Raw genomic sequence first — 12240 nt, 5'->3', positions numbered from 1 at the left:
CTGGGGTTCTGTGAACCTCCAGCCCCCTCCTCTCAGCAGCCCCCAAACCCTTTCCCTGGAGARCAGCCTCCAGCAGTGGCACTCAGGGATTCCCAGCAGCACCTCAARCCTTCCCTTCCTCTGCTAACACAAACAAGCTGCTTTGCTCTCAGTTCAGCTCTTTTCCCTGCTGGCTGTGGTCAATAGCACTAAATATCCAGTAATTATCTCTGYTTGCAACTCAAATAAACGTTTTCTCAAGGAAGGAGGATCAAGCCAGATGAGGCTGATCCCCCGACTCCCAGCTCTGAGAATGAGGATTTGATTTGGGCTGAAGGCTGGCAGTTGAGCAGGAGCCCAGGCAGGGAGRGCAGTGCTAGGTGGGGATGGATGTGCCAGGAAGACAGGAGGATGGGAATGGGTGGGAAATGGCATTTGGCCAGGACAGCAGGGTGCTGAGAAAGAAAGCACCTCCAGCAGCAAACTGCATCTGCACRAGGGGCTTTCCTCTTGGAGGGCTTTAATCCTCAGCTGGCTGCAAATCCTAGGCCAGCTTCACACCCCTCTTAAATAGAATCTGATCTTCTTTTAAAATGGGCCATGCCCAAGACTTTCCTTCAGGGTCACCCGAGACCACACTCCAGCTCTGATTGCATTTCATCCTCCCCTACACCTCTGTAAGTGCGAGGGGTGGGAGGGTGGAATGCCCTGTACACTGGGAAGCAATCAGACCTCTAAGCAGTTCCAAACCCACACAGCAGCTTCCCTGATAAGCCCTGAAGTCTGAGAGATGGAAGAGGAATCAGGATTTCTTACATTTTTCTTATRTTTTGTGCTCCTTAAAGAGGCAGAGGAGAAACCAGAACAGCCTGTGATCGGGGCTGGGAAGCCAGGCAGTGAGCTCGCACACAAATTAGCTGCTTTTTACATTGCTCCCTTTCAGCATATTCAGTTCTGCACAACCCCATCCTGGAAGCAGCTGGGGCCAGCCCCAGATGTGCTTTAAGAAAAAAAAAATTCAAAAAAAGCAAGGAAGATTGTTGGTGTGTCAATCTCTCCTAGCAGGAAGCATCAGCCGAGAGCTGTGAAGTTGTCAGCTCAATTATCCTGCTTTTGATTGTTTAAAAAGCATCTGAACTTCTGGGATCCGTTCCAAACCCTTTAAGGTTCTCCCATGGCTCAGAGCAGCAATCTCTCCTGCCTCTGCCTCTGAAGAGGGGACGTCAGTGAGATGGAGCTGAGCTCAAGGAGAGGCACGTCCCAGGCTGTGCCGGGTTTCTGGCCCTGCAGGGGTGAGCCTCCCGTACCTGGTGGAGCACGAGTGGTCCCGCAGCAGCTCCAGCACCTTCCCGGTGTTGCTGACGGCCCCGCCCATCAGCAGGAAGAGCAGCCGGGGATGGCCCCTGTGGATGGGCTGGCGGATGAGCCACTTCAGCGGGGATAAGAGGTTGGTGCTGCCCATATCAGCCCGGATCCTCCTGATGCTCCGGCAGGCGATGGTCAGGCTCTCCTGCCCAAAGGAGAGGGGGAATCGTCAGCACCAGCACCCTCCGAGCACCAACGAGCACCACAGGAGAGGCAGAGGGAGATGAGCTTGTTCACCCTGGAGAAGGGAAGGCTCTGGGGAGACTTTAAAGCCCCTTCCAGTGCCTAAAGGGGCTCCAAGAGAGCTGGAGAAGGACTTTGGGTAAGGGCCTGGAGTGACAGGATAAAGGGGAATGGCTTTAAGCTGAAAAAGGGCTTGGATTAGGTTTTAGAAGGAAATCATTTACTATAAGGCTGGTGAAGTTCTGGTCTTAGGCTGCCCAGGGAAGCTGTGGCTGCCCCATCCCTGGACATGCCCATGGCCAGGCTGGACCAGACTTGGGGCACCCGAGGGTAGTGGAAGGTATCCCTGTCCGTGGCAAGTAAGACCCCTCCCAACACAAACCAGTCTGTGACTCGATGGACTGGTGGCTCACCCACCTCACCATAGGCCTGACTGGCAGGAAAGAGGGTCTTGAAGGTGGATCCAAACCCAATGACATTGAAGAGACACGATGGCATCAGGCTCTTGAGAATGACCAACAGGGCATCCTGAGGGGTGGAAAGCAAATAGACATCAGCACATTTGGACTCTCCCTGGCTGCCCCAAGTGCACCAGTCAAAGCTCTGCCCAGAGCCATCCTGCCTTATTCCCACTTYCATTTGACAACAAACCAGCTGCTTCTTTCCCAGACTTCCATATGACCCTGCTCTCTTTAAAGTCTCTTGATAATATTTGGGACCCGAAGCAGTGAGGAAAATGGGGAGTCTTTGATTAAAAAAAAAAAAAGACAACAAAGAGCTGAACAAATTTTTCTGTTTGTTTTTAAGGGATTCAATTTGTGCTGGCAACACAGTGCTGCAGCACAGAGCTGGTGGGTGAGAAGCAGAGTGTGAAATTGAGAAGTGCGACACGCAATGCATCTCAATGCCTAAACTTGCAGAAAATAAACAAACAGCTTAAAGTTACACAAAAGGAGAAGCTTCCCCCATCCCCAATTCTCTTGTATTCATAGCTGGCTTCAATTAAAATAACTGGGAGACGACAGTTTTAAGCTATTTTCTTTACCAGAGGTGGTTATCTAACGYGCCTATTCTTGGGCTTTACATAAGGCAAGAGCAACTTGAATTGTCACAGTGATGTCGTGGACAAGTCCAGGACAGAGCTTGTGATTGCAGCACCTGGGCAAGAGCTGCCCAAGGAGCTCTTGAGCTTGTGGAAGCACTTATGTGGCAGGAGCTGAGGAGGCCAATTTACAGCAGAGTGTTTATTTAAAGCAAAATGTAAAGCAGAGTGTTCGGGAGCAGCTCAGTTCTATTTAAATGCTGATCAAGGCAGACTCCTGCCAGTCTGCCGAGGGCAGCAGAAACCCTCGAGCCAGCCCCTGGAGGAGCTGCCAAGGTCAAACGAGCAAGGACAGCTTCCCTGAGTTGTCCTACCAGTGGCAAAGACCGAGTGACCGCAGACAGACACAGCGAACCCTCAGCCTGGGACCAGCAGGGATGTGGTGCCCAGTCAATCCAGCTCCCAAAGCCTGTAAGACTCAGCAAAACACAGAGCTGGAGCACTGAAAATCAGTGCAATAATGTAAAAGAACAGGGCTGCCCTTTAACTGGCTCCGGAGAGCTCAAATCCAAGCTGTTATCTCAAACCTACGAGGATATATTTATACCACTGCTCCCAGATGGCTCCTGGGATGCTGGCTCTTCCAGATCTCTGTGCTGACATCCCATCTTGGAACTCATTACAAGGAAAAAAATACAAATTTCCAAATATTTCTCTTAAAGCATTTCCCAAAATGGGCAACCGATGCCTGCTTGCTGTTTCAGCAAGCAGAAAGATTTATTGCTTCTTATGGTAAATATTGATCTTGATCCTGTTGCACTCAATAGCTATATGGCAACTCAATAAGGAGGGATGTTTGCTTCCAGAAAAGTCAATTCCCAGTTATTAGTGTAGTTTTGCCAGCAAGCACCATCATAGGCTGGCTCTTCTCCCTGGCTGCATCAGGGTGGGAAAGGAATTGGCTGCAGGACATTTAAATCCCTGAATTTTCCATTCCAGCTGCTTTGGAYGGGTGCCCTCCTGCTTTGCACAGTCCCTTCCATCCTGTCCCTGAGCACATCCTGAAGCTGCACAGCTCTGAGCCCGCCATGCCATGCATCCAGCCAGCTGAGGATGATGCAGAAGGTTCCATCAAGCAAAACCCACCCAAACCCTCTCAGAACAGCCCCTGCTKCGAGTTTCCTGGTGTCTGCTAGTGACAGACAAGGATGGGACACTCAAAAGAGGGGCAGTGGGTTTCTCCCTTGAGGTATGTCCTCCAAAATCTCCTCTATCTCSCTCAAAACATTTTTTCCTGCAGGGAAGCAGCCATTTTCCTGTTTCTACAGCCCTCCTGCAATGGGGGCTCCATTTCAGGACCTCTCAGAGAAGGGTTCTGATCCTGCAGGTCAGGATCCCCATCCTCAGGGCACAATTCTGCCTCCACAGAGGCTGCAGAGACTCTGGTGCCCAAACCCAGCCATGCTCTGAGTTGGAAAGCAAAAAATCCAGCCTGAGACAAGATCCCCAGTCTCCTAAAGGTGCTGGGGGAAGGAGGTACAACCCCAGAGATATCCTGTTCCCCTATTGCAGAGGATGTGCTGCAGCCCYAGCATCCCAATTCTTGCTGCTGGAGGTGCCTGTCCTTCGGCAGTTCCCATGGAAACTGGAGACAGATGGGAAAAGAGATGTGCTGCAAGATGGACAAGCTCGGGCAGTGGGTCCATGGGAACCTCATGAGGTTCAACAGAGCCAAGTGCAGGGTCCTGCAGTGGGGTTGGCCCTGGATAAGAGGCACATCTGAGGGGGAACCTCAGACCCACACAATACCCTGACAATGCCATTTTTTATCCACAGGTCTCAACACAACTCCCATAACCATCCCCCAGGCTGCTGGTGTTCWTCTGTGCTTGAAACAGGGATGTCTCATGTTGAAATCATTTTGTGGGTGCACACAGGTGCCCATCAGCAAAACCCCTCCTAATGCACAGCCAGCACATCTTTCCCTTGGAGCTCCCTGGAAGTTTCCCCCCAGGCAGCCATCACCCCAAGCCCTCCTGGACACAGGAGAACTGGAAAAGGGATGCACAAAACCTGCAAGCAAAAGAGGGGAAAAAAAAATATTGCATTTGATGCACTGATGGGAAGAAGGGGAAAAGAATGGGGGAGGGTCACCTTCACTGTAGGTACTGAAYAAGCCCCAAGGTTGAGATAATTACTCCTATGCCCTGATAACGAACACTCATCAGCTCTCAGCACCCCCACCACTTTCTCTCCTTCATCCCTGTTGACAGGCAGGTGCTTCCCTCCCGTGGGTACCTTGGCACGGTCCATGTTCACATCACTCATGCTCCTGCTGCGGTCTACCAGGAAGATAAACTCTCCCTGGGCTTTCCGGAGGCCTGGCTGGACAGTCCTCAAGTCAGGGCAGAAGTTGAGCATGATGACAGGGTGGTGGGGGATGTCTTTGTTCAGCCGCTTCCTGATGATTTCCATCTGAAAAAAAGCAGGATAGAGCTGGAGAGGTTGATTTTTTCACCCCATTTCACTTCGAGGGAAATCAGAGCAGGGCTATAAATGTCAGTGAGTGGCCTTTCGTGGCCAGAATCTGCTTGTTCTGGCCTCAGAGGTGACAGCACCAGGGTGCACCCAATGTCCCTGTGTTCTGTTCTGTCCCCACAGAATTCCCCATCCCTGGYAGTGTCCMAGGCCAAGTTGGATGGGGCTTGGAGCAACTTGGGCTAGTGGAAGGTGTCCCTGCCATGGCAGGGGGYGGGACGAGATGAGCTCTAAGGTCCTTTCCACCAAACCATTCTGGGATTAGACAGAGCAACTGCACACTCAGAGAAAAGMCTGGAAAAATCAAAAGACCTGGCCCTACACAGTACCTCACAAAACTGATTCTCCAAACATTTCATTAGATCCTTCCCGAAAACCTGGTTCATAAGCAAAGCTTAGCATCCTACCGAGGCACACCAGAGGTTTTCACCGTGGTCACTCACTAATGAAGTGTGAGATGCAGCCCTTGATGTGCTGCATTYGCCGCTCCAATTCATTCCTGCCACCTCGGGTTTGCTGCTTTTTCTGCCCRTTTCTTTTATCACTTCTCTTTGTAGGGATTGAAAGGCTTTGGAAAGCTGAACCGGCCGCTCCGGCCGCCGTTCGATAGGAGCCTGCATGATCTGTCTCTGCATTGCACACAGCTCGAATGGCTCTCCGCATTTTCTCTCCTTCTATTTCAAGTATTCATTACAAAAGGGATAAAATTAAACTGGTAAAAAACCTCTCATGATGGGTCTGTAATGTGCTGTTATGTGTGTATAGAGCAGTAACGGATTCATGGCCTCAGCTGCTTTGGAGACAGCTTCAGGACCCCACATCAGCCCGGCCATGGCCTTTCATCCCTGGCTCTGAGTGAGTGAACACCTCCATAACAGCAGCTCCATCCTCAGGGGCTTTGTTTGCCTTTTTTCTCCTCTTTCTGGCTGCTTTTYCCGTTGGTTCCACCGGGAGTAAACCAGACTTTAGATAACCGGGTTTGTTTTCTCTGGCCATGAGTCACGTTCCTCAGTCTATGAGCTGATGACCAACCTTTGTTTTCTATAACTCATCAATTCCCTCACACACACGAGCTCTGCTTGCAGCTCCTCTGCCCCAGTGCTGCTTCTCTGACCCAGTGAAAAGACAGGTCCCACTCACAGGAACAAGCCAAACTCCCACTCATCCTCCTGCCTTTCCCTACCATGCTATGGGGTATAAACTAACCAGCTGCTGAAAAATTAAAGAAATTAAAGGGCTTTTTCCATTTACCTCCAGCTATATGACATTATTTGATTTAACAACTTTTCCAGTTTATCACATTTCAGACTAGAGTTTTCTCACTGCCTCTGTACAAAGACTGAATTGTAGCCCTGACCCACCCACAGAACTGCCTGGAATGCTCTTGGGTATCCATGACAAAAATTTCCTATGTGATTAGGATAAGCCCATATTTTGGGATTTCTCACTGACTCTGGAGGGAATTTTACAGGCAAACCTCTGGTAAACAGCTTCAGGGGTGCTGCTACAGGTCAGCCAGAAAAGAAAACATTTCCTCACCTCCCTTCCGTTCCCCTTCACCCATTACCCAATTACGGTAAACTAATCAGATTTTGTYGAGGACAGTTGATTCCAGTGTGCATCCATCCCCACCAACCTGCAGCTGACAGCATCCAAGCCTTTTGCATAACAAACTGAGGGAGGAGAATTAATTATCATTYACTGCTGAAACTTCTGGGCTAATTTAATTTAAGCCGAGAAGTGGCCAGTGTCCTGCTCTGAGCAGCAGCAATTCCAGCCCATCATCTACCCCAGATATTCCAGGCATTTTCTCTGCTCCCTGCAGCTGTTTCCCAGTCCTCCTGGGGCACAGGTGGCTTTTCTGCAGGGAAATGTCTCCAGAATGATCTCCCCTTAGATAATTTGACATGCTAAAGACGCAGAAATAACGAGGGAGCCATCCAAGGCGTAGCGTGGGAGTTTCATCTCGTTGCACCTGCCACACGCTGAACACAATTAGAGGAGACGCCTGCGGAGACCCAGCCCTGCGACAGAGAGCCGCGGGCAAAGGGAAGGAAGGAGGGGAGGGTTAACAGGGCTGTGGTGAAAGCAGAAACCTCAGCAGCACAGGGAGGCACCCCTGCAGCAGGTTTGGGATGTCAGGGATCACACACGTGGAGAAGAAGTTCAGGGGAAATGAGCAACACTGGGCACACAGGAGAGCCCCGGCTGTGTAAAACAGAGGCTGACACCATCAGCCCCGGCTGTGGCCACACAACCATGACCTGTCCCTTAGGGGAAGATGCCCACCCTGGAAATGTGGAGGGCTCGGAGCTGTCCGCTCCTCTCTGCTGATCCCAGCCATGCCAGAGTGCTGGGCTGTCACTCATTCCTTCAGAAGTGCACAAATCCCAGCACAGATATTTTCCTCTTTGCTGCTCAGCAGAACAAAGAGAAGTCTCTCCTACCTTGTCTTCAGTTCAGCTCATTATTCCAGGGAAAATCACTTAGTTGTCTCTGACAGCTACCCAGAAACAGTAAACATTTACRGAGCAATTAAAAGAATATTTTATTCTATGTCATTGCAATAATTATAATACCCTTAATACTATCACAATGCACCTCTCTAATTATGCTATGCTAGACTAGCACTAATTATACACACAATAACCATCTCAGAGCTCCTTCCACTCTCAGTTTATCAGCAGCACTGCTGAATTTTCCCCTCTTCCTCCACACAAGCCCCTCTCTGAGGGAGGATGCTGCAGGTCTCATTGGGAAAGGATAATATCTGAGGCTGGAAACAAGGAATCATCTATTAGCTCAGCTCCAGTCCATGAAAAGCCTYGGCTAACACCTGCAGCTTGTGTTTCTCACCTTTTTCTTGGCACTGGGGTCTTTCTTAGTGCCTTTAATGAAATCGTTCTTGCCCTTCAGGTGCCGTTCGTACTCTGCGGGGGTCATGTCACCCTCTTCCATTAAGACGTGGGGCATGTGAGGCTCTGGAAACACAGAGAATTGTGTGAACAACAGCCTTGGCTACATCTTGGATCTGGCAGAGATGCAGGCTGGGAAAACAGMAGTACCTGTGAGCTTGGGGAGCTCAGAAAACCCTGAAAGGAGCCAGCATTGCCTCCCGGAAGCTAAATCYTGACAATATTTTCAAAACCAGCACTAATCCAGCTGTATCCAGAGCTACAGATGAGAATCCGAGGAAGGGGCAAGACCAGCAGAGGGGAAGCTGAGCCCACCTACCACTGGGATGGATGAGGATCTCCACGGGTCTGTCAAAGGTGTGCTTGTTGGCCAGAGTGATCACGATGCTCTTGGCGGAGCGAGCCAAGGGGTCGGCGTCTGCTCGGATCTCGTGGGTGGGGCTCTCAACTCCTGCCCAGGGATTGAGGATGGGGAAGAGAAGGGAGATGACAAAGTGGCAGAGGACAGGAACCAACGTTAGCATCAGCCCTGTATTGTAAATCCACCCCAACACGGTTAAGTTGCCAGCACAGATTTACACTGAGGAGGAGGAGTGTGGCCATCGCCTTGAGGAGGTGACAAACCAGCCWCGTGCAGCAGGACAGCCCTGGTGTTCCTACCTGCCAGCAAACACGGCCCTCGGATCTCCAGGTGGAAGCTGAACTCATACTCAAAGGGGTTGGTAGCCTCATAGTCCAGCAGCTGAGCCAGSCAGAACCTGCTCCCTGGCTCCAGGCTCCCCAGTCCGCAGAGGTGTTTATCCCTGCTGGTGACATAAATCCCAATAAACCCTGGGAACTTGTTCTACCCCCAGGAACTGCAGGTCTGCCTGAGGTACAGCCTGAGGCCAYTCTCCAGCCTCCTGCAGCTCCACTCAGCCAGCCCTACGTTCCCCAGGAGYAATCCCAGCCAGAGCCCAGCCTGTGGTTTTGCGTACGTTCGGAGCTGGTGGCTGCTGGAAAGGCTGCTGGCATTCTCCAGGYTGGGCTGGGGGACCCTGGGGACACACACAGCTGGCAGAAGGACCCTCACTGCCCCACTGGGCAGTGTCTGCAGCTCAGAGGAGGTGCTGATGAAGATGGAGACACTTTCCAGGGGAGGAATCATGCCCAGGTTGGCCACAAAAACRATCCTCTCCAGGTCCTCATCCATCATGATCCTTCCTGCACAGAGAGGACCACGCCAGGTGTTGCAACCATGGAAAATGTTCCTTTCCAGGCCTCCCACAAGCCCCAGCCCTGGATCAAACACCCAAAGCCACCCCCTCTGCACACATCAGCTTTCTCTAAAGAGCCCCAGCTTCTGCATCATTCCTTTGGCTGCCCAGGAGCAGCAGCGCTTTCCAAGATGGATAAAACTGACATTTCTGGCAGGGAGATGAGCACCACAAACCCTCAGCCTCCCAAAAGGAGCCCCCACAGTGCCAGGGCATGCTCCAGCCAGCCACCCCCATCACATCCCCATTCTCCTTCCCCTCCTTTTCTCCCCACATTCCCTAAAACACCCTCAACCCCCTCACCRCTTCCATCACCAGCTCTTCCATGGAGGAGGCTGCAGCTGTCRAAGTAGGTGTCATCGATCTTGGCTTTGTCTTTGATCTGCACTGTCACYGTGCGCCGTGACACGGCCGCCTCGAAGCCCACAACAGCAGTGCCCTCATCCAAGGGGTACACAAAGAGACCTGCCAGCCAGGAGGGATGTTAGCAACACCCACCACTTCCCTGGACCCACCAGCCACTTCCCTCTTGGCACTACCCAAGTGGGAAAAATCCYACTTGTGGGATTTTTCACACCTAAAAGTTGTGGACTTGGATACAATACACTTGGTTGTGCTTCCCACCAGCATCTAAAGGTTTAAGGCATGCAGAGAAACCCAATACTGCCATATCCTGGCTCTAAAGTTCCCATTCCAAGCTTCACTCCTTGAAACTTGCCTTCCAAAGCCTGTGGGTCTGGGTTGTGGTAGGTGAGCAGGGCTGTCATCCCAAAGGCATAGCCACTGACACAGGATGTCACCTCGGACGCGATGAGGGGCAGGCGGGAGAGGGTCACMCGGTTAATCAACCCTGGCATCTTCCCAGGGATCTGTGGGTGATGGTGGGGAGCTGGAGAGAGAAAGGAGACAATGGATGTGGAGCCCCGAGTGCCCAAAATGTTTGCAGGGTTGTACCAGCTTACTCTGAAGCCCTGAGGACAGAAAGGTCAGTGACATGGGACAGGACGAGACCTGGGTTTGATGTGTGCAGTGGTGGGGATGCAGTGAGAACCTGCTGGGAAGATACATGGAAAACCCTTGTCCCAAATCCCCACTGGCACAAGGGAGGAGGTTCAGATCAAACCTCCCTGGTTGGGAACAGACAGCCCCGGAGGTCCACACTCCCACACTGCTGCAGTCTGGGCACAACAGGTTAACATCATTTTCTGTCCCTCTTTCTCCTCACTACCCTCCAAACCAACAACTTTCTCCAGATAAGACCATGATCATGAGAGTTTTCCTTTATCCTGGGGAAGGAAGAGCAGGCAGGCAGAGCGAGGCATCCTCCTGCCCTCCCCCTGCCCTTGCCCATCCTCATCCTCGCTGATTTCGGGGAGGTGCCACCGCTCTGCTGTCCTGCATCACCGGATCCTTCCTGCATGGGCTGACTCATCCCTCCCTGTGCTCAGCCGACACATTCAGATGCAAAGTGACTCTTTCTGCCGATTACATTCCAACTCTTTTCCCTGAGCAGTTTTTCCTCCGTTCCAGTTCCTCTTCCCCAAGCCTCAGGGTTTCAAAGGAGGCCTYTCAGGTGGATTTTAGGGTCACATCCCACTCCCCCGAGGAACCGGGAGGAGTTGCTAGGCAGCAGTTCTCCCTGGCTGGCTCTRCAATGCTTTATGCAGTGATTTACRAGGCCCTGGAGGAGCCAGCAGCACTGAAATGCATCAGTTTCTCATTCCCTACCAGCCCTGCGTTATTAAAACCCACCTTTATATGCAAATGCCACAGAAGACATCAAGGCCATGAGCTCGGGCMAGAAAAAGGCATTAAGAAAGGAAAAAGGGAGGGCTGGGGAGAGCAAGAAGGGTTGTCCGGGAGAGAGGAGAACAGCCGGGAAACCAAGCAAAGGAAAGAGCAGCGAAGATGATGATGGAGGGCAGTAATCCCAAGGCACGCCCCTGAAACCCGGCCAGAAACTCGGCCATTCCCGATTTAATCCACCTCTCCYTCCACCATGAGCGCTGCTCACAGCAGGAGCTGCACAGGGAGGTGGGGGATGAATCCCGGGGGATGGACAGGAATCCTGCCTGAGCCAGGGGAGGCCATCCCACACTGGGGTGCTCCGAGCTGTGCCAACAGGGCCTGGCAAGGTTCACCTGCCCCAGGGAGAGATAATGAAGGTCCCCTCACTGGGAGATGTGGCAGAGACCATCGAGGGAAGGGATTAAATGCCACGTGGGGGAGGAAGRAGGGGGAATTATTTCACCTCAGGGAAGAAATAATAATGGGAAGATGCTCTTTACCAACTTGGCACAACAGGAATTCACTGCAGGGTGCCAGAGGGGTGAATTTGGGCTCCAGGACTGTGACTTCAGCTTGGGAGTGGGGACTTAGGGCAGAGCCGTGAGTGAAATCCAAACCACTCACATCTCCTGCACCCATGGGATACTGGGGACAGAGCTTCCATGGGAACCACTCTGCCAGCAGGGATTTCTGCAGCACCTGGGCCAGGACAAGCACTAAGGGACCCTTGGTGGGATGCAGAGCCCTGGGCCATGTCCTGTTTAAGGCGGCCAGGAAAGTTGAACCTCTCCTGCAGCTCCGAGGCAGCTCAGAGGAGCCTGGCACAGCCCTTACTGCTGTGTCAGTGAAAAAATCGGCCCCACAAGGACAGGGATGGCTTAGAGGGCTCTTCCCGGCAAAAACCCTTCGAAAGGGGGCGCTGCCAGCAGAGCCATGGGGCTGCTCCGCACAGCTCGTGTCACCAACGCCATCAAGTGACTTCAGCATGCAAAGGGAGAGCASTGGAGAGGCTGGAGTGAGGGAGAGCAGTGCGAAGGCTGGAATCTCTCTCCTGTGCCTCACAAGAGCTCAGGAGCGGCCCCTTGCCTGCTCCCCATCCCGCCTTAGCTGCTCCAGGACATGCAGTCRGTCACAGGGTGGGACTGTGACTGATGGCACCTGGCAGGACCCTGCA

At 52.2% G+C, this 12240-nt stretch overlaps 1 protein-coding gene across 1 annotated transcript in view; it reads right to left on the bottom strand.

Annotated features, from left to right (window-relative positions):
• VWA5B1 (von Willebrand factor A domain containing 5B1) overlaps positions 1 to 10167 on the bottom strand; it is a 23049-nt gene extending 12882 nt beyond the window's left edge. Inside the window, exons 1-10 of the mRNA XM_057385390.1 lie at positions 9997 to 10167; positions 9582 to 9743; positions 9000 to 9225; positions 8683 to 8825; positions 8342 to 8473; positions 7964 to 8088; positions 4868 to 5044; positions 1945 to 2055; positions 1237 to 1489; positions 1118 to 1176 (exon numbers count right to left, since the gene is read on the bottom strand). Of these exons, the coding sequence (XP_057241373.1) occupies positions 1118 to 1176; positions 1237 to 1489; positions 1945 to 2055; positions 4868 to 5044; positions 7964 to 8088; positions 8342 to 8473; positions 8683 to 8825; positions 9000 to 9225; positions 9582 to 9743; positions 9997 to 10135 (1527 nt within the window). The 5' untranslated portion in view covers positions 10136 to 10167. The remainder of the gene's footprint in view (positions 1 to 1117; positions 1177 to 1236; positions 1490 to 1944; positions 2056 to 4867; positions 5045 to 7963; positions 8089 to 8341; positions 8474 to 8682; positions 8826 to 8999; positions 9226 to 9581; positions 9744 to 9996) is intronic.
• Between the last annotated feature and the right edge of the window lie 2073 nt (positions 10168 to 12240).

This window comes from Malurus melanocephalus, unplaced genomic scaffold (assembly GCF_030028575.1).
Source record: "Malurus melanocephalus ecotype Western Australia unplaced genomic scaffold, MMel_1.1 scaffold_822, whole genome shotgun sequence".
Classification (NCBI taxonomy): Eukaryota; Metazoa; Chordata; class Aves; order Passeriformes; family Maluridae; genus Malurus; species Malurus melanocephalus.
Note: the sequence above shows the minus strand (reverse complement) of the source record. Positions and strands in the feature narration are given on the sequence as shown.